The 25,645-nt window shown below is 45.6% G+C and overlaps 1 protein-coding gene across 4 annotated transcripts; it reads right to left on the reverse strand.

The window, feature by feature from the left end:
• Positions 1-52: 52 nt before the first annotated feature.
• On the reverse strand, positions 53-24,686 carry MAX (MYC associated factor X). 4 transcript variants are annotated; one of them, XR_003422548.2, is made up of 6 exons: positions 24,410-24,686; positions 23,631-23,657; positions 15,873-15,980; positions 2,832-2,955; positions 2,252-2,352; positions 1,445-1,573 (listed from the first exon to the last, which is right to left on the reverse strand). XR_003422548.2 is itself a non-coding variant. In XM_027065929.2 (5 exons), the coding sequence occupies exons 1-5, from the start codon at positions 24,443-24,445 to the stop codon at positions 1,386-1,388; spliced, it is 483 nt and encodes a 160-aa protein (XP_026921730.1). In that variant the 5' UTR covers positions 24,446-24,683; the 3' UTR covers positions 53-1,385. The 4 variants fall into 4 exon arrangements, 2 of the variants coding, with proteins under 2 accessions (XP_026921730.1, XP_026921731.1); XR_003422547.2 differs by having other exon boundaries at positions 1,447-1,573; positions 2,268-2,352; XM_027065929.2 differs by lacking the exon at positions 2,252-2,352 and having other exon boundaries at positions 53-1,573; positions 24,410-24,683.
• Positions 24,687-25,645: the final 959 nt, after the last annotated feature.

A 25,645-nucleotide genomic window follows, 5' to 3' on the forward strand; every position in this document is an offset into this window, starting at 1 on the left:
CTTTCCTTAACCGTCTTGGCCTCTACAAGGGCAAGAAGACACCACCACCAAGAAGGATAAAATAAGTTTTTATTTATAGTCTTATAGTAAAGGGGAAAGCCTTAACTTGCAAGACAATTCTTGGGCAGTATGTACAACATACTTTTTATTTCCATGGAATGGAATCAAACACGGACTGAGACTACAGAGTACACACTAGAAATCAGCAAATGCCAGGAACGGAGTAGGAAAAAGACAAAGAAATGAGGCCTAAACACACAAAACCCTTCACTGGGATCTGCTGACCGTAGCCAGGACCAGGGCTGGATCACACAATGGGAACGGGGTCCAGGACAGTTGGAACAGGAAGGGGGTCAGGGTGGGGAAGGGTCCGCACTGGGGTGCGGGTTTAGTACCAGGTAAATTGCTCTTGGTATTTACATACAAAATCAGTTGGCTCTATTTCTTAGAAATACACACGGAAAGAAAGGAAGATTTGATCATTACTTTATGAATCTGTCGCTTTGCAATACCGACGTCATCAGAAATAGGGACAATTCACTCAGATTCAAATTTCAGTAGCAGAAAATAAATATCAAAACATCATCACTGGCCCTCAATACAAAACCTCTACCCGACCCGATCCTCCCTCCTTGTCCCACCCCCTACCACCCCCTGGCGGCTACCACTTCACTGCTGCCCGCTGTCCCCACACATACCACACGAGTGTCACGCAGCCCTCCCTAAGGTTGGCTGGGAGAAGCAGGAGTGAAACAGGCCAAAGACTCTGTGCTGCAAATCTGTCCCCACTTGTATTTATACCACAAACTTCTTCAAGGATCTGGCCTTTCAATAGGAGCGATAAATAGCTTTTTAGAAAAAAACAAAAACAAAAACTTAAAAAGAAGGGGGATTAATTCTGATTACTCCAAACTGGTCATCTTCTTAAAGTAGAGCAGTCCACAGATTCACAAAGTCTATCAAACGGAGGTGAGGGTGGCCTGGGAGGAAAGGCCTGGGAGGGGCAGGAGTCCTCCGGGCATGTGCCCGGCGGGGCTGGAGGAGCTGGTGGGTGGTCAGGACACCATGTGCTCAGAGGTCCGGCCGGCCGTCTGTCCTCCACAGAAAAAGCTGCCAAGTTGGGGTATTTTGGTTTAAAAATTCCTGGTGGGGACAGGGAATCCCTGAAGGGAAACATTAAAAAAAAGCTTGTGGAAATGGGGAAGGAGAACGAGAGCTGTTGTCCAAGAGCTTCTACGTAAAAATAAAATTAAAAAAAAAAAAAGAGAGAAAAGAGGAAAACAAGAGTCTCTTAAATGGTTCTGAGGGTTCTAAGGATGAACTGAAAGGAGGATGGGACGATGGAGGAGACAGACAGTTTGTATTGCTGGCCTGCCCCGCGGAGCTTAGCTGGCCTCCATCCGGAGCTTCTTCCTGCTTTGGGGCTCTTCAGGCTCCGACTCCGAGCTGGAGTCTGAGCCTCCATCGAAGGCAGAGATGGTGCTGCCCTTGGCGTTGGTGTAGAGGCTGTTGTCTGAGGAGGGGTAGTTGGTCTGCAGTTGGGCACTCGACCTCGCCTTCTCCAGTGCACGGACTGAAAGGCAACCAAGCGAGCGGGTTACAGCCTTCTGGAGACTAGGGAAGCAACCGAGTCTCAGCTCAGGGTCCAGCCTGTTCTTCCGAAGGGCTTGCTGGCCCCTGAGGCTCAGGGTGGCTCAGAAGTAACTCCCTCCTGGTGCCTGTTCCACCCACACACTTCATTTCCTTCCTCCTTTCCCAGCCAGACCTGGGGGCCCAGTGGACATGGCCAGCCACTCTGCAATGCCTCCCAACCCTAAAGAGAAGGCTTGTGATGTCACCATCCTGCCATGGAAGTCGACTGTAGAGACAGGAGCATACGCTCCCTGTGGGACCCAGCAGCACAATGACAGACAAGATGGCCTGGCAATGCCAGGCTCCACAAGGGTGTGAAGGCCACACAACAGCAGGGAAGGATGACATAAGATGTCGGCCAAAGAAAAGTTCTGGCTTAGCTCTCTCGTACAAGATCCACTTGGAAAGACAAGCTGGACACTTGGAAGCAAGTCACCAATGCACACAGCATACCTGGGCCTCTCGACACACAGCCCCTCCATGCAGGCTGCGTGGCCCAGTAACCAACCCGATACTGCCCCCCACTGCCCATCCCTCGGGGTTCAGCTCATCTTGAGCCTGGAAGGTCAACCCACTCATTTTATCTTATTTTATTTTATTTTATTTGAGGTGTTCTAACCCAGGTGGTTACTTGCATTTCCTTTTACTTGCATCTTCCATGAGGGAGGAAGAGAAGTGAATTCCCCAGGAACAAAGAACTTGATCAGCTCTCGCTTTCCCCTGTGGTTGTAGGAAAAGGTGGGTGTGAGCATTGGAGAACAGCATGGGCCTGGCCCATAGGCTGCCCTGATTGGACTACCATTGACAACGGGGAGGGCTCACTGTCCCTGAAAACCTGGAGTTGCTGGTACTTACAAAGCACACTCCAATCCAAGGACCTCAAAGCTCTTTTGAGACACCTGATGCCAGGTGTGACCCCTACCGCAGACAGAGCACCTGAGCCCCAAGAAGGGGAGAGATCAGGTCAGAAAAAAAGTCTCCAAATGTCCAACCCCTAGACTCCACTGTTCCCTCACTGGCGGCTCAGGTCCTTCCTCAGGATGGTTCTAACACTCAACTATTCAGGCCCAAGAAGCAGGGCTGCCGCTGCTTATGAGCACGCGCTCCGTGACTGGTTCTGACTCTGCAGGCCCAGGTGCGAAGCCCTGACCTGGCCGGAGCACAGCAGGGCCGGCTGCCCCACCGGCTCAGGTGCTCACCTTGCTGCTCCAGGAGAGCATTCTGCCGCTTGAGGTCATCGATATCTTGCTGGTGTGTGTGGTTTTTCCTTCGCATATACTGGATATACTCTGTGGCTTTGTCTAGGATTTGGGCCCGGGATGCCTGTTGCAATATGAAAAAAAGCAAAGGGGACAAAATAAAGACCTAGTCCAAGCGGTGAGGAAACCATGCCTTTCTGCAACAGCAGCACAGGGGAATGGAAGCAGGAGGGTGAGGTGGGACAAGGCTGAGGAAACACAGGAATCGCTGCTAAGAGCCTTCTTTGTGCCAGTCAAGGCGTCGAGTGCTTTATGCAGCAGCACTCTCTGAGAGGCGGCTCCACCAGGGACCCGAGGCTCAGAGAAGTTTACTCGGTTAGCCAAAGTCAACAGCTAGATAGTGGCAGAGCCTGGATTCAAACTCGGATCCATCTGACTCCTGAATTTGTACTCCCCCCATCCCCTTTGGTTCTTTAGATTGCTTTCAACTTTCGGCCTGGCCATGTCTGAAAACATTGAACTACTACTTAGCCGAGAGCTTAGGCTACTCACTCTCTGCTAGGGTGTGACTACGGGCAGCTGGTCCAGTGAGACAAGAGCAAGATCTCGGTGGGAGCCAGCTCGGAGTTGGAGGAGGCTCAAAATTTTTCCCCAAGGTCCCTACATTTCAGACAAACCCTGACTGCGTTACCTATTTCCAACTGAGCTGTGCTGCTGTGTCACCATTTCAGCCTTCCTGGCTAAAGAGGCTTTTGTGAAAGCTGTCAGAGCTTGATGTCAACACAGGAAGGGCATGAGATTGGGCCATTTCAGGAAGCAACCACACCTTTACCACAGCCGTGGGCAACCTAGGCACTGCCCTGTTAGAGGAACAAGTTGATAAGCCATTAAAATGGATGTCAGGTTACTCTGCCCCTGAAGGCCAAACATGCCTGGAAGATTCCCTCCAGGTTGCAAGCATGGCCAGAGTTACTCACGGCCAAGCAGCCAACTAGCCAAACATGTAGAATGGTACAAAGCCAAGAGGACTGATGCCCAAGGCAGGGCAGTCTAGAAGTTGAGTGTGGCATTCAGGCCACCGAGGCTTCTGAGGAGTAGCAAAATTTCTTACTCGGGGTAGGGCAGTACTCGACAATTCTGTGTTACAATCCTGGCGGGTCCTTGACAACCAGAACACAACAGGGGGGAAAAGGCAGAGAAAACATCCACACTCAGGATAGCAAAACTAAATCCACTTGTATTAAATCCTGACAATCTCAATTTATATACCTCGGGCTGGGCTGGGCATCAGAGTGTTTGCAAGGCCTGGATTTATTCACCAGTCCTCACAAGTACTAGAATTTCCAGGCTTTCCTCTTATAGCATGCTTAAGGCAATTTCCTCAAAAGGAAATTGTTCATATTCAACCATTTTTATCTGGTGCAAATTATATGCAAGGAACCGAGCAGACACTGTGGGGAAACAAAATGTATTAGTCATGACTTCTTTAGCCCAGAAGCTTACTTACTATCTAGCTGAGGAGATAAATATATCTATACACAGACAAACCACAGGGCAGCACCAACAACTGTAACTTGAGTAGCACAGATTAGGAAGGCCATGGGAAAGATGGCTTCTGGCTGGGGTGATTACCTACTGTGTGCCAGGCATGGGCCTCGGCCTCTGTGTGTGCGCAGGCATACACGTGCGCGCTCCCACCTGAAACAGTGAAGCCTGGTCTAACCCAGGGTGACATCTGTGGGAACGGGTCACTCTGGGCAGGGAGAACAGCACGGCATAGGCATGAGAGTGGAGACTGAGCCAGGTGTGCTTCTTGAATAGGGCACCTTCTGCAGGAAGAATGAGAGTACCGTGCCACCGGGGCTTGCAACTCTGACTGCAAGGCTACTTCAGTTGCTGTTCCCCATTTCTGCTGAAGGGGACTTATTAGGTCTAATTATTAGGGTATAAAATGAAAAAACAAAAAGGGGCACATAATTAGAAAGGAGTAATGAAAATACTCTGCTTCTCTAGATACTACAGAAGGAATTTTTTTTTAATGTTTATTTTTGAGAGAGAGAGACAGAGTGCAAGTGGGAGAGGGGCAGAGAGAGGGAGACACAAAGCAGGCTCCAGGCTCCGAGCTGTCAGCACAGAGCCCGACATGGGGCTCGAACTCACGAGCTGCGTGATCATGACCTGAGCCGAAGGCAGACACTTAACCGACTAAAGCCACCCAGGTGCCCCTAGAGATGGAATTTAGAAGTAGCACTGTAGGAAAGGTGGCAGAGTGGCAAGGAAGAGTTTAGGCATCCAGGAGACAGTTGCATTCTGGGCTCTGTCATTAATGTGCTCTGTGACTGCAGATATAATCTTTCTCTCTGTGGCTTTTTTTTTTAAAGCTTATTTATTTGAGAGAGAGAGATAGAGCGTGAGCAGGAGAGGGGCAGAGAGACGGGGACAGAATCCAAGCAGGCTCCATGCTGTCAGTGCAGTACCCGATGCGGGGCTCAATCCCAGGAACTGTGACATCATGACCTGAACTGAAAGCAAGAGTCGGATGCTGAACCAACTGAACCACCCAGGCGCCCCTCTCTGTGGCTGTTCCTTATCTGACTAGAAATTCTCTGAGACCCCAATCAGCCTTCCAAATTCTATGCACCCCATCAGGATCCAGTTGCTGTGCATATTCACATCCCAGTCTCTCTTTAAGTCTGCCTATTTTTTCCACTAACAGTTCCCAGAAAGCAACACTAGCCCTTATTTAACTACTCATTTGCAGCTGGGACGAGGGGAAAGAAGCAAGATTGAAAATGTTTGGTGAGGACTCTTAATGAAATACCACACTGAGTAGCAGCCTGTGTGCGACCAGTTTCTTCTTCACATGAAACCATGAAGTGAAAGTGAGCAGTAAGCAGAGCACAACAAACCAAAAAGGGAAAAAGATCCTGTGAGTGGTGCAAGTTTCCATTCCAGGGCAGTTTTCACATGAAGATAAAATTCACAGATGCTCAGAACAGAGGTCCCCAAAGAAGGTGGGACTGGTATACACCCGGCTCAAGGCCTCCAGAGGGCTAAGCACAGCCCTTCCATTATCCCCTGAAGGCAAAAGCGTCCCAGGCCACCTCTTAGCCAAGTCCAAAAGAATGGTTCAATTAATTTATTAATTGTGCCCTTCCCAGAGTACTCACCAAGTAAAATCCAACGAGAGAAAACTTAAAGCACAGAATACAGAATTCCCCCAAATTTACATGCGTATCTAGTCCGGGGTGGGGGGGCGGGGGTTGGCGCTGGAGGAACAGCAAAAGGTTGAGATGAGAAAATGCTAGACATCTAAAATCCCCTCTTCCTGACTTTCCAAACCATATGATCACATGCCTGGCCACAAGATTAAGGTGTGGGCAGGCCCTTCGCGCCTTTAGGAGTTTCTACTATGTGAACAATAAAAAGAAACAGACAAGAACCTTGGGCTTTATGGTAGGACTGTGTGCAGCCCCAGGCTTTAGAGCATGGACTATGGAATGGCCCAGGGCTCTTTCGGTTTCTGTTTTTTGAAATGCAGGGTTAGCTAAGTCAGCAATCTGTGAGTGAGTGACTGAGCAGACCGAACTTGGTAAGTCCTTGTGTCCACAGATGGACTGTTGCCTTTGGATACCTGTTAGGAACTGGGATAATTTTCTCCCTGCTAGGTTTTACAGTTAGGAGGCACAAATTCTGATTCCGCCTTTCTGAGCAGAAACTGATCTCTTTAATGGTCTGGACACAGCCCTGAGACAGCACACACTGTGGCTGGGGGGACCAAAGAGGTACTGGGCCTCTTATGTGACCGTGCGAGTCAATGTAAAGTGGCTCCTCGGGTTCCTCCTTTACCTGTGGGAGCCATGCAAAAAATTCACTGGACAGCCCCACCAGGTCCTGTTCCAAAGCCCCAGCTGCATTACAGCAGTACAAATGATGACGATGATAAGAATGGCAGCAGCTAACACTTACTGAGCACTTATTTAATGCCAGGTGTCTTCATACAACCTTCTGATGTATTACGTCCCCTATTTTATAAATGAGGAAACAGAGGCACAGCGCTCTGACTTGCCTAGTAGCAGGTAGTAGAGTCAGGATTTGAACCAAGGCCTCCAGGATACCTCTATTTTGGGAGCACAGAGGAAACTGTGGAAGTAATAAAAAAAGATGGACAGAAATGCATTGACAGCATGGTCTGAGAGAAGAGTCTGAGCAGGACGGAAAGGACTACGAAAGAGTCATGTGATTTGTCTACACTGATGTCGATAAAGACCCAGGGAGGATGGTTTCCTTGGAGGAGTCAGAGTTTAGGTAAATCACCCCCGCACAGTTAATGAGTGCAGGGATAGAGCTGAAGCTGAAGACTAGTTTTTTAAAATTAGGTTGACAAAGTAAGAAATGAAAAAAAAGTAGCTTGTAATAACAGCAGCATTGAAGGAAGATTGTTTTTCTTTTTCTTTTAAAGACAAGTAAAAACCAAACAGGCTTCTAGCAGAGAAGAGACAAATAGAAAAAGCCTAAGGATGCAAGATAGCTTGCATCTATCTAGGACTGAACCTGACCCCGGAGGAGGGGAAACACCAGCCTCAACAGGGCGGTTAGCCTCGTTACCTAACAAGGATAAAACCAATATGGACAAAGAAGACCCACTGTGGTGTGGCCAAGGGGCCCAGCAGGTTCCTGCCCCTTTTCCAGCTTGTGCCACAGCAATAAGGAGACAGAAGAAAGGGTCAACTCAGCCCCGAGAGGCACCCACTTGACTAGAACTCCATTTGGGAACACAGTGCACCCACCTCATGTGTTGCAAGAAGTGACTACATTATTTCACAAAAGGATCAAACCCAAGAGTTTCATTCTAATTAGAACCTTCTTAAGGCCCCAAATGTTTCTTGAAGTAGTTAACACTGACATGAGGATAAAATCCAAGGTTACTAAATCAAAACTTTTTACATAAGGCACAGTTCCACATGTTTCTGGAGATGTAAAGCTTATTACAGTAATCTGGATTTGTGTAAAAAGCCACGTTATCTTAGAAAGCAGGCGGAGAGAGGTAAGGAAGAGAAGAGTAGTGCTAGAATGTTCACATTAGGAACACCATTGCTATTCCCTGGGGTTCTAACCCTGACTCGAGAAGTAATCACCTTAGTCGTATTCACCACTTTTCCTCCTCCCTCCTCACTGTCAAAATCAGATGTTACCACTGCCTTGTTCCCTCAAGAACCAAAATGCCACATCCTGGGGAATGAAAAAAGAACTACTCACTAACTGACATTTGTTTTGCACTACATATTTTAGGAAACATAAAACCTTTATTTTCTGACACCTTGCACAACCTTTTACACATATTAAGGTAAAGAGAAAGCTAGGGCAAAGCCTATATACATTTCCATGTGAATAGTCATCTTCTGAAAATAAAAATTAAAGAATCTGCACAATAAATCTGGGCCTGCATTAAAGTGGTTCATTCCTAAATGGAACCCCCATCAATGCCAACAAGGGAGGCTGTGGGATCAGAGCCACCCTCAAAGCTTCCTGCTACCAAGCCCTCCCCAGCCTAGACTATTTTGTGGCTTACTATGGGAAGGCATCATACTCTTTACGGGGCTTAGTTAAAGCCAGGAGTCAGACATTTGTTTAAGAGTCAACACAAATCATGTTTCAAACATGTTGTGCCCTTGGTAGTTTGAGATGAGGGTGTGACACTTATTCATCAAGGTTTCACCATGAAGGACAGGAGCACACATTCCCCAAAGAGAAAATACAACTAGTAAATAAACATGTGGAAAAGGATTTAATCTTCCAGGTAATAAACAAAATACAAAATTAATTACTAACTCTGCCTACTAAATTAATTCCCCCTCTTCAAAAAAATTCCAGTGATGGTAATACTGGTACTTTCAAAACACTGTCAAAAGACTAGTCTTTTGTTTTTGTTTTTGTGTTTAAATAAGGTGTCTATTTATTCTTAATGTTTGTTTATTTTTGAGAGAGGCACAGAGTGTGAGAGGGGGAAGAGCAGAGAGAGAGAGGGAGACACAGAATCTGAAACAGGCTCCAGGCTCCGAGCTGTCAGCACAGAGCCCCACACGGGGCTCGAACTCACGAACCATGAGATCATGACCTGAGCCGAAGTCGGACACTTACCGACTGAGCCACCCAGGCGCCCCTAAAAGACTAGTCTTTTGAATTTGCTTTAAAGAATAAGAAAGGAAAGAATGAAGACATGAAAACAATCCTCTCTAGAGGAATTCTGGCAACAAATGGCAAAACCCAGGTGTTCTTATTCCTAGACCTAGCAATCCAACTTCTTGGAATCGACTCTATGGAAATAGTCACCTGCAACAAAATGGTCATCACTACATTATTTATAAAATCAAAAAATGAAAAGCAACCTAAATGGCCAACAGAAACATGCCTAATGACTAAATATATGAATACATCATCAGCTGGGCAAAAGGCATGGTACGTGAAAACAGCAAGCTGTAACATTTCTCCCACGTAAGGCGTGCAGAGGAAGAAACCAGAAGGGAATACACAGATTGGTAATACCATCATCTCCTTGCTTCTTAGATGCCATCAATTATTCCATGGATTTCATAATAGCAGCTTGTTGGGGGAGAACTAAAAAAGGCAAGTTTCTTTTGACGTTCACTTTAAGATGGCACCCAATATCAGTCATATTAAAGTGGAGTGTCCAGTGGGGAGACAGGTCTTTAAACTGCATGGTTGTCCAAATAGCTAATAAGCACTTGAAATGTGACTAGACTAAATTAAGCTGTGCTGTAAGCATAAAATATACTGGATTTTGTTGAAGTCATATTTATTTTTGCATACTAGGTTAAATAAAATATATTATTAGAATTAACTTCATCTGTTATTTTACTTTTTTACTGTGTCAACTAGAAAATTTAAGTGTAGGGGTGCCTGGATAGCTTAGTCAATTAAGCGTCTGACTTCAGCTCAGGTCATGATGTCACGGTTCGTGAGTTTGAGCCCCACATCAGGCTCTCGCTGAGGGTGCAGAGCCTGCTTCAGATCCTCTGTTCCCCTCGCTCTCTGCCCCTCACTGTTCACTCTCTCAAAAAATAAACAAACATTAAAAAAAAATTTTTTTAATTGTATCTGTGGCTCACATTAAACATCTGTTGGGCAACACTTGTCTTCAAATCTTAGAACAAAAGAAAGCTATAGGTTGGAGGAAGGGGAGGTTTTCTTCTTCCCATTTTTCCTAAACTTTTGTAATTTTGCTGCAAGGAAAGAAATGCTGAAGGGAAGCCCTGGAAACCAACCGGGTATCCTTCAAATCTTGAGATGGAAAAGCATTAGGTACGGTTTCCTGGCTCTCTAGTCCTCTCCATAGGAGTGAAACTTCCCCTGCTCTGCACTGCAGAAACTTCCAGAAGAGTGGACAAGGCTTCTGCCCTCGAGAAGCACACCCTTTAGCTAGGTGATAAGATGGTCACAGAGAAAAGGGAGACACAGGCAAGGCCCCATGAAGCCCATGACCACTGGGGCTGATGGGGGAGCAATACTGTGGGGTTCTCTGGGTGGTGAACTGCTTGATATGAGCCGTGAAGGCAGGCAGGCAGACAGGCCCAGGCAAAGAGAACATGGAGGCACTCCAGCAGCCAAGGGTGCACAGGCTGGGGGGCCCTTGTGAGTGGGTCTCTTCACTGTGAAACCCTGATGTCATCCGGGCGGTAAGGCTGGAGTTGGGCCTTGAGAGAAGGAAGGAACTCCAACAGATGACATTTCTGGGGGAGAAGAGGAGGGTGTACACTGCTCCACAGTCAGGGAAGGGGGAGAAAAAGCAGGAGGGCAAGGTGGGCACCTTCTTTAGAGAACATAAAATACCAATCCTTACCTTGAGGGGCACTGAAAAGCCCTGGAAAGGTTTTCAGTAGCACAGAAACAGTTTACAAGGAATTCAATAAATCAGTACACTTACATTTGCTGAACCCAGGGATTAATGGAGACTCGGGCAACCACGGACAATAAATTTAAGGTAGAAAATTAAATTTTTGAAAAACCTAGTTGTGAAGCAAATTACTGCACAGGTTGGAGTCTGGTCAGGTAATAATGAGTAAGGTGGTGAAAAGGGCAGGGATGTGCCTTACTTTCATCTACAACATAATCCCTTCAACAGCCCCATATGATGTAGAAACAGTGTTGCCAAATGAACTGCACGCCTTAAGAGGCGCCCACCAGAATGAGCCTCTCCCAGTATAAGGTGGCCGGAGTGGATGGACAGGGGGCCTCTTTCCTTTAGTTAACAAATACTCTGCACAGCTCCTGTGCCAGGAACTGAGGGAAGCAATACGACCAGAAGCTGTTTTCCCTGCCTTCGTGGTACTTCTTATGGTGTAGTGTGGAGGACGGGCAGACATTCACCGGGTAGCTACACAAACAATTAGAACTGGGATAAGTGCCCTGGTCACAGTGCTGAGTGACTTTAACAGGACACTGACCTCCAGCTATAAGAACTGTCAGGTTCCCTGTTACAAGTGAGTTATTTGACAGACGCCTTAACATGTTAAGGAAGCGGGCTTTCATGGAAATGAAACAGACTAGCTCAGTATTTTAACCTCTCCTTCGATGCTCAGCATGTTACCTTATTATTGCTAGGTATTACATATAATCCTCTCTCCCAACAAGGGAGCAAGACCTTCAAGAGAAGACACTATTATACCTTTTAAACCTTTACAGCACTCACATAGGTCTTGGGTCTTAACTAAACAGGTGAGCACAACCATGTTGGCTGATGTTCTTTTGTTCAAGGACTGAGCAAGCCCACGGTTTCCTCTGGCACTCTCACTCCACAGCTACGTACTGGGAATTACCACGTGCCAGAGTCTATGGCAGGAGCTGACTGGGGCGGTGCCCTCATGTTCTCATCCAAAAGGAAAGAATTCTGAACTTAATGCTCACTAAAAGAAACCCCGATTTTATTTTCATCTTAGGTTATGTTCTCTCTTTTTAACACAGCTCTATCCAGAAAGGAGAAATCCATAGCACAACTGCCTGAAACCAATAAACATTAAGATAAACACATTTAGGAAGAGACTTAAAAGATGAGAAATTTCTATAAACCACCATACAGCTATAAATGGCAATGTTGCAACAGAACCTTTTATCACTGAAGTCAACCACGCTAAGGAGACAGTGTGATTGGATGCTGGGGCTAACTTATGGGGTGGAGGGAAGAATTATATCCCCATGTGAAGGCAAACTAATGGGCTGGCCACCAGGTCTTGAATCCACATCAACAGGATGAGTTCAGTGCCAGCAAGCCATCGGGTAACCCTCCCTAGCACCCAACCTACTGCCCTTAAAACAAAGAATAATTCTGTTCCAGAAAAGTAATGTCTTCCCAGAGAACAGTCGTTACTCCCTTACTCTGGTTGACTGGCTGATGGTTCTAATTCCATCTCATCTTTCCCTGTGGGATGTCCAGTGGAAGAACTACATGGGCAACAAGAAACTTACACAACAGAGTTCAAGAGTCTACTTGCTAACGCTGCGACCTATGGCAAAACCCAAATGGACCACCAACTACAATGGTCTATTTCTCAGAGAAGCTATGTGGACTCAGAAAAACGTACAGAGTTAAATGATCCTCAACTGTCTGCACTTCAGTGGCACCTACATATACCACCTCAGAGGAGACTATTCTAGCAATAGCCCCTGAATGACATACTGCCAAGAATACCGGCTGTACCTTGAGGGAGCTCCCAACGTAAAGACAAGATATGGTAGAAAGACTGACCTTGGCAATTGGCAATCCCGCGTTCTAGTCCCTGTTCAGCTACAGACAGGGACCATGATCTCAAGTTGCTTCCTCATCTCTGACACAGTAATGATGGCAGGAACAGCAGTAATAGCAAACGTCCAATTCTATTAGCATAATACCTCAGAGAACTGTTGTGCTTACTTTTACATTGCATCACAGATGTTGATTACTGATTTTTTTTTTCTTACACAGAAGGTGATCATTTTTTATAATGTTTATGATAACAATATAAATAAAGGAAGCCGAGGATAGAATTTGGGTCTCACATTTAAAGCTATTTTTTTAATACAAGTATCCCCCATTCTTGGTTAGGATCCAATTCACTCAGTACTGGTTTTGCATTAAAAATCAAAATGCTTAGGACACGTGACAGATGATTCAAATATTAAGTGAGAAGTCACATGGAAGTTAAAAATGCTCAAATCAAAGGAGCCTGGAGGCTTTCCTGCAAGAATCCACTTGAAGCTCACCCAAACTCACGATTATTTACACAATGTCACAACCTTAATTACTGCAATCCAAATCAAGAATTAGCCAATTTCCTTTAGGTTCAAATACCGTATTTTTAAAAAATTACAACATTTAATGAGCACAGGGAAGACTGAGAGACAAAGCACTCTTCCTGCTAGACTCCCTACAGCATCTATGAAACAATGCTGGCAGATAAGGAAAACAATGTAGACGGTGGAATTCAGATGCGAAGGGGCTCAGGGTTACTTTACTCATGCTCCGTGTGAAATGTCTGGATTAGAACACAGAACAGGACTCTGAAATTACAAAGGCACCTGGTAAATTCCCACACTAGGGCTTTATTAATGAGCTCCACATAACCTGGCCCCTTGACTGCTCTTCTCCCTTATGCCTGCTACTTCTCTGACCTCATTTCCTGTCACCATCCCTGCAGCTCCAGCCTGGCCACTCTGGCCTCGGCTCTGGACAGGCCCGGCAGTGCTCCCAGGTTCCTGCCTTGTGGCTACTACACTTGCCTTCCCTTGGCCTGGACTGCTCATCACCAGATAGGTACATGGTTCTTTCTTTCACACTTCCTTCAAACCTTTGTTCAAATGTTGCCCTGCCAGTGAGTTTTGTCTGGCTTATTGAAAACTGCAAACCTTCCTTCCCTGTTTAATTGTCTCCACAGCACTTAACTGAAAGGCTATATATATTTTACGTTATTAGCTCATTTTCTATCTTTTCCTCACCAGAATCAGCGCTTCTGCTTGTGTGTTTTGTTCATGGCTGTCTCCCTAGTATCTAGAACAGTTCCTGCCATGTAGAAAAACCTCAAATAAGCATTCGATGAACAGACTGAGTGAATAAATGAACTGGCCACAACGAATGACTATTCAGTTTAAGAAGCTACCAAATTCAAATCATCAACTTCACTGAAGAAAGGAGACAACAGATTTAGGATACTGTGATTTTAAGGACTTAAGGAAGATTATTATGGTAATGTAAAATAGGCTGGATAAGGAAAATGGTACAGCTGAGCTCCTATGACCAACCTCTCCCAAAGCGTCCTCAAACTTAAGAATGTCTAAGAATCAGTAGTGAATCTGACATGAGTGATCCAAAGGCCACTCCTTGGGAAACACTGCCTTGGTGCCACTCCTGGTTAGATGTGAGACCTAAGAGAAGGGAGCTCATTCCATTCAATTCACCAAAGTCGTTTTAATCGATACCATGGCATATGAGTAAGCACTGACTGTCAACAGCTCAAACAAACACAAGAGATAATTCTTTGCATGTGTGTACTTTGATGAAAAGAATGAGTCTGTCTCCCCATCATAAAGATTTCCTGTGCTGCTTAGACGGTGTTGTGTCTAGGAATGCTGCTATCCTAGGTAAGCACCTTAGTTCAAGGACACTTAAAGCAAGTCCACGTTAAGTAGGCCTAACCCATGACAAATTCTGGTTTTGCAATACTAGGTATTCACTGGCCTGTTTTGTTTTTTCATAAAGGTCAGACTTACTCCATGCTTCAGCCACATACAAGGCCACACCTCAGATAAGGTATAAAGCACATGATTTACCAGAGTGACAGTATAAACAAAGTGAAACTATAATGGTTCCAAATTTGGCTCTGGATAACCAAACTCAGGACCCCCACCCACAGAACTGAATCAGGAGAGCTACGGAAAGTATACCTGAGAGCAATGATTTTTCTTAAAACAGCTGTTTTTTTAAACACTGTATCACTAAACAGAAATACACAGGTCCTCTTTCCAGTCCGCCATTTCTACCACTGAACTGCTGCAGAGAGCAGCTGGCTACGTTCTGTGTTCAGGATATAACTAACTGTGCAAACAGATGTTTTTTCCAAATTCCAAGAAGTGACCCCAACCCATACGCTTTTTACTCAAAGCTTCCAACTTTGTTTTTCAAACGTAGAAACAGCTGGTGCCTACCTCTCCAGGGAAAACATTAGTTTCTGGAAGGCCATCAGTGGGGCGGAGGGAAGCAGGAGAAGATCAGTTACTATTTTCCCTCCATTTCGTATGAACATGTCTCTTTCCTTAAGTCTTTTGTCCCATGGCTTAACATGCTCTTTATACGCCTTGAAATAACAGCTGTTGGAACTGGGAGATCACTAGTGTCCAGGTTGGTTCACATACATTCCTGAGAGGTCTCATTTAAAAGAAGTACTAACTTCGAACTATACAAAAGAAATTCTCGTGGAGGTCTAGGGAATCACTAACCTCAGAAATCCTTAGTGTTATCCCAAACTTCTATGGGCTGCTCCCTATACTATACTTATAATAAATTCTTGAAGGAGTAATTTTTTTTTTTTTACAAGTAATACTGATTTTAATAATTTATTTATTTTTTCAACGTTTATTTATTTTTTTGGGGACAGAGAGAGACAGAGCATGAACGGGGGAGGGGCAGAGAGAGAGGGAGACACAGAATCGGAAACAGGCTCCAGGCTCAGAGCCATCAGCCCAGAGCCTGACGCGGGGCTCGAACTCACGGACCGCGAGATCGTGACCTAGCTGAAGTCGGACGCTTAACCGACTGCGCCACCCAGGCGCCCCGAGTAATACTGATTTTAAAAGAGAACTCCTACTAATGTCTTACAAGCGGTTGCATTTTATCTGTCGTTATTTGCTAAGGACAGAGTAGGTGTGTAATGATACCCAAAAAATCAAAAAGTAAGGAAACCATGTAATTTCCTTCCAGATAGGTGACTGGCCTGGTAAGCCCCACAGCAAGTTCCAAGTTAGTTGTGGCCATCAGTTTCTCCATAAACTCACCTTCTCTCCTTGGAGTGATGGGACCGAGTCCCGCAAACTGTGAAAGCTGTCTTTGATGTGGTCCCTACGTTTTCGTTCCAGTGCGTTATGATGAGCCCGTTTGTCAGCCTAGAAGAATGGGAAAAAGAGCACATTAGCAATGTCGTTCCTTTTGCTTGGTACAGGTGGGTGGGGAATAGCCTGGAAGTATATGCTGTCAGCGCTGTCCCTGGCGATTGGGCTGGGAAGGATTTGTCGAGGTGGGCAGTTAGGAGTCTCCAGAATTAGGATCTGCTAAAGGGGGAGAAAGGGGTGAGCAAGGCTTGCGACAGGAACATCCAAAGTAGCTCGATGCATCCAGCTCATGCATAAGTAAAATAAAAGTTATTCATGGGGACAAAGTGCAACTCTCCTGCAACATCAGTCTTCCCCCACAACTTACTTATGTGACAGAACAGCCGCCAGTCCATGGTTAGGAAGTGACCAGGGAAAAGCTCCAGAGGGGCCCCTTCATAAAATGTGATCACCCCCACTGTAAGAGATTCCTCATGGTGGGTGCCCAGGAAAGGAGTAAAGTCACTGGTGCAGTGCTTTTCATGTGAAACCCATCACCATGAGTCTGCTCTGGGCTCCAGCTTGCTAAAAGGGACTAGTTTAAGACCTGCTCACCAAATCATACAATAGAAACTAAAACCTCTAGAAAAGCCAGATGCGTGAATCTGAGATTATGACAGAGATGATAAAGACACCAAGTACATTCTGAGTTCCTGTTTTTTAAAGTGGATCCACGGTGCCATCCTGCCAAGGGCTTCCCCTCACACAGGCTATGCCAGAAAGTTTGTTCTTAGACAGCAAATCATCTGACACTCACAGGCTCTGAATAAATTTCCTCAGGCACCTGTGGCAGGTCAAGCTTATTTGGCAGTATCTAAATACCCACAGACTGGACCGAAGTCTATCCTGTCCTGCTTAGAATCACAAAGAACTATCAGCTGAAGAGCGACAAAGACTGGTGACAAATCACAAGCGGCAAAATACACTGGCTTCAGGCAAAAGAGAGTGCTGGAGAGCACTGCAAGAGAGTTTCAGCAGGTCCCTAATAAAAGAGCATTTCCTCCAAATGGAACACAGACACTTAGTCTAAAGCAAGAACCTTGATCACTTCCACACTTTGGGAATTATGGAGAATAATATACTCCGAGAATTTACCCTGAATACACAAGGTTGCGCTGAGCTACTCAAAGAGCAAGTCTGTATATGGAAATTTCGGGTAGCTTTAACCTACCCAGACAGAGCACCGGGCACTTTAGATATGAAGCAACAAGAGTAAATAACTTGGCTTAGACAAGAATGCCTCAAATGAATCCTTGTACTAGACAAGATGCACAGGCAAAAATCTATAAAGACAAGTCATGGGAATGAAAGGACTTAGAATTCTACTGTATAAGCCTAAGTCTGAGTCATTACAGAGGAAGAGGAGGCTGGGAGGAGCTGTGGTAACCAAAGTCCCTTCCTCGTGTCTCAAGCACAACACCTCGCCTCTAGCTCTGCTGAATCGGACACCTGGTTCCCATCATGGCCATGGTTCTTTCTACATGGCATGGCAACTCATCTTCAGGGCAGATGCCTGGGCACTTCTAACACCCTCCTAACCTTGTTAAAGTCTGAATTCGTGGTAAAGTGAGTGCTTGCTGAACTCCAAAGATATATGAAATCTAGGGGGACACTGAGGGAATGATCAAGCTTGGACACCAGATAACTTAAGGCTAGAGGTAGGTGTGCTGCACCACACAGCATTAGAACAAGAATGCCGATGCCTTCTAACAGCAGTATGAAATAACTTGGAAGTATTGAACATATTTAAGTACCCAGTCCTTTCCTAACTTACTGTCCCCTCTAGTCACCTACACAGGTAAGGTGGGCTGGGTTCTAACCTTGACTCTACCTAAAGCACTGAGAAGGTGGAGAGGACATCTGCCTCTCCAGCATTTGTTACCTACTCCCTAAGATGGTTTATTTATATGCAAATTAATTGCACAGCTTTGGTCTCCAGCAGCAGCCCAAGATACTCCTGTCTACTAAATCACCCTGATTCCTGGCCCTCCTCCCGGCTTAAGAGCTGTGCACAGAAGCAGTGACAGCAGAGTTACCCACAATTCCTCTCGTTGATACAAATAAAATCCTAATTGTCTGTTTTCTTTCTGGGAGAGTCCTGCATATCTCAAAAGGTTAGAATCAAGTTGAACTTGGCTTCACTCAGGCCTGCACTAGACAGGTGGAGCCAGGTATAATCTAACACCAAAATCATCCCCACAATGCACTACCCCTTCCCATTCACTGAGCCTTGAAAGGACTCAAATGGACAAGTCTTTTGGTTAGAGGATTGTTAAGTGAACTTGGCTGTGGACCATGAGCAGAAATCTTGGCTTCTTATCTGGGGAGCCAGCCAAGTTTGAGAAGTTGGCTCAACAAGGAAAGGCAGCAGTCCACTGCCTGGTAGAAAGCCTAGGCTGGGGACTGTTGTTCTCGAAGTAGTGGATGGAATTTCTGTGGTGGTTCCAGGCCCAATTTAACTAGCAGAAGGGTAGAATCTTAGACCAATCCCTGTTGCCATGTCCATCCCAAGCAGCTAGTCTTAACCAGAGTCAATTTCAAAGCTCTCAGAGACAATGGCAATGATGCATTGTCTCCTCCCTAGGCCTCATCTGAAAGAGCAAATTAAAAATATGCAGAACTAACATGCCTAACTCCAGGCAACTCTAGACTAAATGATACCTCTAGTGGCTTGAAAGACCATATGAAAAACCTTTACACAATGCTGAGAATTCTGTTCAGGAAACATTTCCAAACCACAGAGATCCATCCAGCCCGATAATAATGTTCCCCTGCCCCCCCTCGCCCCAAATCATCCAAATGGAGGGCCAGTTGCCAGGCTTATCACTGCTTTGTTAACAGTCTTCACTTGCTGGAAACCTTTTTCGAAAGAGCCAAGATTTCAGAGTTGAGAATGAAAAACAGGGTAAAGACTTCCAGTGTAAAGCATCTGAGATCCTCCCACAAACTCAAAACTAGTTTAAAACAAGGGGGTGGGAGTGGGGTGCAGGAAGGGCAAACAACTGTGTGTCTTAAATACAGCTCAACTCAAGAAATCAGCCAGCTTTCTGTTGCCCATACTGAGATGTTAGAGAATGAAGATGAATGGGACCAAACAAATTCTAGAAGACAGCAGAGGTTTTCCTGGGCTACACAGCTGGCCCACAAATGCCTTTCTCCTTACATCCTATAGGAGCAGTGGCTGGATGCTGCCACTCTTCAACTACACTCAATTTGCAGTTTCTGCCAAAAAACCTTTCCTTCAGGGCATCCCAGGCTAACAGAAATCCTAAAGGGTTGTGCGATACTGAAGAGTGGCCCACAGATGCTCAACAGGAACTCCAGCACCAAATCGCTTCCAGCTTTGACATCTCTGCCAAGGTTTTTATCCAGCCTCTCAGTTTTATTTCCACCAAACTTTCCATACTGGCAGCCAGAGTAAAAATCTTCACCTACAATTTGTCCACCTCTGACACTAACTAACACGTGTATCTTAAGTGTTATTATATGCTGAAAGCAAACATTATTTTGCTAGCCAAGAAGTTGCTAAACTGGCAGGAGGTCATTCAAGCTAAGGAGGTGTGTTCAAAATCGAGGGAAATCTCTTTAAATTATTTCCTTCCAACTTACTGCACAGAGAATGTATCTTCCTTCAAGGCCTTACATCAGTTAGCAGCCTCATTTCCTACAAGTTCTAGGTAGGCAAACAGCAGGGGGAAATAATGCTGCATTATTCAAGGACGCACAAGGTTTTCAAGAACGATGCCATTTCCGGGCTATATGACATCTAACCCCACCTATAAGGAGAATCTTCTTAACTCCAATACAAAGAATGCTCAGCATATACTGAAAGTTGCTCACTAAACACGTACTGCCTTTGAGAAATTCAAAGATTGCATTTTAGAGGAGAGATAATGTTGCTTATTGTTAATAAACTACTCTTATTAAACACAACCATGGTAAATACACAGGTTCAAAATTCTCATCAGAAAAGATCTATTTATTACTTCTGATGGGAAGCAAACAGGAGAAATAAAACTGAATTTCTAAGCAACTTAACTAATTTTAATCAACATGAAAACTGCAACATGAAATAATGGGCAGCTGTGACGAGAAACCACTAAGGTCCTTAATAGGAAGATATAAATTTCAAGTTCCCAACACCTCTCCTGCTAGAAGCCAAATGCCTACTATACATTTCTAAAATCAACTAAATACATATGTTTTTGAGGTTTGTTTGTTTTTTGTTTTGTGTTGTTTTGTTTGGCATCATTTGGTGCCTAAAAGAACTTGGGAATGCTATTATCCAAATATGCTATCAAACTACAGCCATTTGAGAAATTAAAAATGTCTTGGTCATGAAATTTTAATCGAAAACCAAGTTAGATTCCACGATCAAGAATTTCGCCATTACGGGCATCTTGAAAAAGGACTTTAAAACATAAGAACACCTTTTACTCTAACAAACAGGCGTATTTAAGAAGCAAGCCTGGCATTTCTGTACCACTGTCAACACTCTGAAGCACACACAAAACACATGCAGCGTGCAGCACTTCTACGCAACTAATTCCAGGTCAAACAGACAGTGGCTTCCAAGTAAATTCCAATCTCAAAGACGACCAAGCTCATTCCCTTCTAAATAGACTGTAATTCCCAACAAAGCACAGAGCACTACGAAATTAAAAATATTTAATAGGAGGAAGACCCACACGTGAAACTGCACAGATCTGTTTTTATACCCCTTAACAGATATACTGTAACTCTAACACATCCAGCTGATATGGATAATAAGCCTTGAGTTTCCTAACACACTAACCCTACATTTCTCGTCTACTTTCACTTGTTTCCAAAAGTAACTTCCCAAACAGAAATAAAAAAGGATTTACTTCGTATGAAACATACCCGTCCCAGAAAAGTTTCTCTAAAATGCAGATTTTTCCCTCTAAAAAAGAGTAAGATAATACCAGTGGGACTGTGAGATGCATAAAATTTAGTAATAAAAATATTATTTCCTTTACAAAGCTTACTGGTCACTGGAGAAGCTGTTTTCCGTTTGCACTGAGGCAACAGAAAAAAAAATTCACCAAATCAGTTTCACTTTCTGTTAGAGTTAACCTCACTTCCTAACTATTCTTGCAGAGAATCTTAAATTTCTCACACAGTAAGGCTGTATCTACTGTAGTGACCTCATAACAGACAAATGAGGGTCTCTTTTTACATTAGGACCCACAGAACCTTCCAAATAACTTGTTAGAAGTTCTTCTGTAGTCCTGAATATTTGGTTGTTCACAGTCCACAACCTTTTCTGAATACAAAGCTTATGAATAGTTCCCTCCGAATTAAAAAAAAATGTATTACCTATACTAAACGGCAGGAAATAAAGTGATGTATTCACAGAGAAAAGAACCCCGAAATCCTTTTTACCCTATTTGTTCATGATAATTGTTTGATATGCCATAAAAATTTATCTGTTGCTTCTTCTTTCCATGCTCTTATGATTATTTTGTGCCAGATAATGTTTAAAAGTCTCGGCAAATAGGCATGCCTGGATGGCTTAGTTAGTTAAGTGTCCGACTTTGGCTCAGGTCATAATATCACGGTTTGTGAGTTCGAGCCCCACATCGGGCTCAGTTCTGACAGTGTGGAGCCTGGAGCCTGCTTCACATTCTGTTCTCCCTCTGTCTCTGAGCCTCCCCCACGCGCGCGCGCGCACTGTCTCTCTCTCAAAAATAAAAATGAAAAAAAATTAAACAAAAAAGTTTCAGCAAATAGATGTGTCAAATTAAACACAGAATCAAACCCACTCCCACTGCCCACCTCCCAAAATCAAAGAGAAAGATCTTAGGCACCTTAACACCAAACTAAAAATATCTAAGAAAAACAATGACATTAGCATTCTAGGAGAGTGGAAACATTTTAATAATTTAATAAAGCAATTTACATCAATACCCATGTGGGTGGATATTTTGAAAAGCAGAAAGCTTTCAAGAACTGTAAGCCAAACTTTCACAAAGAAAACTCTCTCACTGGAAAGCCAATGTAATTCTAATTCAAATAATCATTCTGCAAAGGAGGCCTAACCAATCCCTATCCTCCAACCGTGATCAAGCCCTGGAATACATTTTATAACTGGAAACTTGGGGGGGGGGGAATGTTTTAAAAAGACTGGGTTCTAAACACGAAACTCAACATTCACACCATTAAGGGTAATAGTAACTAAAAAAAAGGAACTGAATTTCCAAATACATGTGTAAAGGTAAGTATCTGACAATACTTCAAGGAAAAATAGAGCAAAATCTTTTTTGTGACTATTACCCAGGGATAATTTTTTAAATCTTATGGAACAACTTCATACTCCAGATTTTATGGAAATATTAGCTCTCAATAAACATTTTTCTTAATGCCTATCTGCTTGGAGAACCTGCAGAAACTTTGCTCTACTGAACAGTAGGTACAAGGCAGTGGACATGCTTTTATCCTGTGATAACAGAAGCATCAAAGTGGCATCCTGCAAATTCTAACAAGTCCCCAAACATCATGTCAACAATCAGAAAAGTAAAAAAATCTGGATTTCTAATCTTTCTTCAAAACAGGAAGATCTGGCAACAGTGAGCCCTCACTCCCACATAACAACAACCCATTGGAGTTTAACGGCTGTCTTTTCAGTAAAGACATGTGCTGTCCAGAGCCCTAGTCCTCACCTCTGCTCTCTACTTTATTCCTGATGATCTTACTGCCTGGGCTCCCCAGAGGCATCTGAATTTTTGAACTCCCATTCTATAAACTCTGTACCGTTCCCATTTGTCAAATGTTAAGACACTCTGATGTACTTCTCTCCCTCTGACTCTGATTTATTTGTGTCTATTCTTTTTTTCTTTCTCTAATCTCTTCATGGAACACTCACCGCACTGTCCCAGACTGGAAAGGCATGAGATTAGTGTCTATCTAAATCCACAGAACATCTACTGAGAACATTAATATCAAAACCCTGAGAAATTACTGATAACATTGTATGATCTCAACCGCCACCTTTTAGCAAATCTGTCTCTGCAATGCCACGCTTTCCTCAACAATTTTTCTATTTTCTTTATACCTCTCCTTCAACGCAAATAGACCACAATAAGCTGTTTGTGACACTTTCCTATTCAACCTTTGGCTCCTCTACATTTCTAATTTCTGCATTAGAAAAATACCAGGTTGTGCTGGACTCTATAGGCCTATAGAAATCACATGACTTTTGGTTAAAGATGATTTTTCGCATGTGGCTTCAGCCTCACACAACTACGCATGTATTGTTTAGAACCTACTTGTTCCAAAGTAAATCTGACAACTTTGACCCAAAATAATACAATTTACTTCAGAATGACACATTTCTCATTTTACACTTACAAAGTGACAGCTAGATCACCCACGTGAAAACTACTGAACGATTCATTTCTTTGCAAACAGCTCCTTTCACTCACCTACAGTCCACTGAAACTTATCACCTGAGTCTAGAATGATGAGATTTGCAAACCCGACCCCCCCCACCTAGAACCCCAGAACAAGGCCCCGCCTCACCTTAGCGGTTAACAGGAGAGTTTACTACAATATTAAAAATAATAGAACAATCTCTTTTTCTCTCTGACCCCAAAAAGGACTAGAACTGAACGGAAATGAAAATGAAATGGAGAGTAGGAGACGTACCGCAGATTGAAACCTCGGTTGCTCTTCCTGGAATAAGAGAGAAAAAAAATAGAAAATATAGAAGTTATTTTTACACTTCACATTCAATAATAAGAAAGAAAATGCCGGCGGCGGAGGAAGCGGCGGGTGGGGAGTCGGCCCGACCCCCCTCCCTCCCTCCCCACCCCACGCCGACATCACCCCAGCGGGATCCGGTAGCGGGGCAGGGGGGTCCCGAGCGCCGCCCCTCCTTCCAGGATCCGACATCGGCCGGAGGGGATTTAGAGCACTGTCTCCTCCCCCTCGCACCCAGCTCGGGGTATCTGGGCACTCCCAACCCCTGTCCGCTCTCCCTCACCCCCCAGGATCCGCAGGTCACGGGAAGAGGGTGATCGCGGACCCAGGGGGCAGGTCCTGAGCGTCGTCCCCTTACCCGGGATCCGGACAATGGGATCCCAGGCGCACCCCGTCCCAGTCCCCCGGATCCTGAGCGGGATAGGGTGGGAGCGGGAGGCCGCAGCACCCTCCTCCACGGGGGGAGGTGGGGGTCCCAAAGGCCGCGTGTCTCCTCCCCACCTCCAGTCCCAGAAGGCCGCTCCGGCTAGGAGCCCGGAGGGGAGCGAGCCGGGAGCGCGACAGAGGCGGTCCCAGTCAAAGGCGGGGAGGCGGGGGGGGGGGGGGGGGGGGAAGGGGAAGAGGAGGAGGCTGCCCGACCCCCTGCCGCCGTCGCCCCGCGGAGAGCCCCGGCCGCTGTCCCCGCCTGACAACCCGTACGGGAAGGAAGAAGCCCCAGGACTCACGTCGCTCTCCACCTCGATGTCATCGTTATCGCTCATTTCCTACGGCCCAGGGAGCGGCCACTGCAGCGGCGGCGGGGAAAGGGGAAGGGTGCAGGGGAGGGGGAAGTCACCGACAACAACAAGCCGAGTCCCCCCCCACACACACACTCACTCACTCACTCACTCGCTCTCTCACTCACACTCACACACACACGCACACACACACAACACGGGCGAGAACCACCTCCTCACTGCAGCACCGGATCAACGGCGGCACGCACGCCCGGTCGGCCCCCTGCCACGTGACCGGGCCCGTCACGCTGGGGCCGCCGAGACTTGTAGTTGTCGTCCCTTTGACTGACGGCCCAGCTGGAGCCAGTAAAACTACAAATCCCATAAGGAACTGCATATAGTCGTCGCCAGCCCAACCTGTTGACGGAGCCCAGGGCGCCTGCGTGTCCTGTGGAGGGGGCGGAGAGAGAAGCGGCGCGATGCCTGCTGGGAGTCGTAGTCCGCAGACCGCGAGTTGTCAGGAGGTTTTCTTCCCAAGGCAGCAGAGGAGGCTGCTGGGAAGATAGGACACGTGGAGGGAGTTGGGGCTCCAGGAGCCGGGCTTGGTCTGAGCGCTGGGCGCCGGGCCCAGGGGGCAGGGTGGAGGCTCTGGGGGAGTAGCCGGCTGCCTAAATAACGATGCTTCTCCTCGTGCGACTAGTTTTACTTTGTCTTTTTGGTGCCTGAGTTGCTCTGCATTGCGCCCTGGGGCGTAACCCACTAGGGCCGGGGTTGGGCGGGGGAGGGGAGGGGGTGCAGATCTTTCTGCGGCAGACTAGGGGGCGCGGCTCCGAATGCCCGTGAGTACCTTTGGGATCTGGCTGTGGGGAGGTGTCAATGGCAGGTGTTAAGTGGTGTTACAGGACAGGCAGGATAACCGGCCTTGCTGACGGACCAATCCCAGCCTTGAGAATCTTGTATTCATTCACGCGGGGTAACCATGCCTGCTACTCATCGTGAGGCTCCTGCATTCATTGACCCCCGACCTTCATCAACCGTTTACTTGGAAGTAAAACCCCTTCTGAGTTTGTTGTTGCCCACGTAGATTAGGGAGTGCCCAGTTCAGAGTGCCATATTTAAGAATTGCAAAAAGTATCAAAACGGGAAACCGCACTCTATCCAGTTAAAATCATATTGAACACCTACGATATGCCAGCACGGGGATGTCTAGTGTATGAAACTGGACGGGTCCCTGACTTCATGCAG

This window comes from Acinonyx jubatus, chromosome B3 (assembly GCF_027475565.1).
Source record: "Acinonyx jubatus isolate Ajub_Pintada_27869175 chromosome B3, VMU_Ajub_asm_v1.0, whole genome shotgun sequence".
Classification (NCBI taxonomy): domain Eukaryota; kingdom Metazoa; phylum Chordata; class Mammalia; order Carnivora; family Felidae; genus Acinonyx; species Acinonyx jubatus.

Excerpts from the sequence above, each read along its gene's own strand:
- MAX (XM_027065929.2), bottom strand. The coding sequence starts at position 24,445 with ATGAGCGATAACGATGACATCGAGGTGGAGAGCGAC. Across the intron at positions 2,956-15,872 it reads CATCACTCCAAGGAGAGAAG|GCATCCCGGGCCCAAATCCT; the intron begins GTGAGTTTATGG and ends ATATTGCAACAG. Across the intron at positions 1,574-2,831 it reads TGCTCTCCTGGAGCAGCAAG|TCCGTGCACTGGAGAAGGCG; the intron begins GTGAGCACCTGA and ends GTTGCCTTTCAG.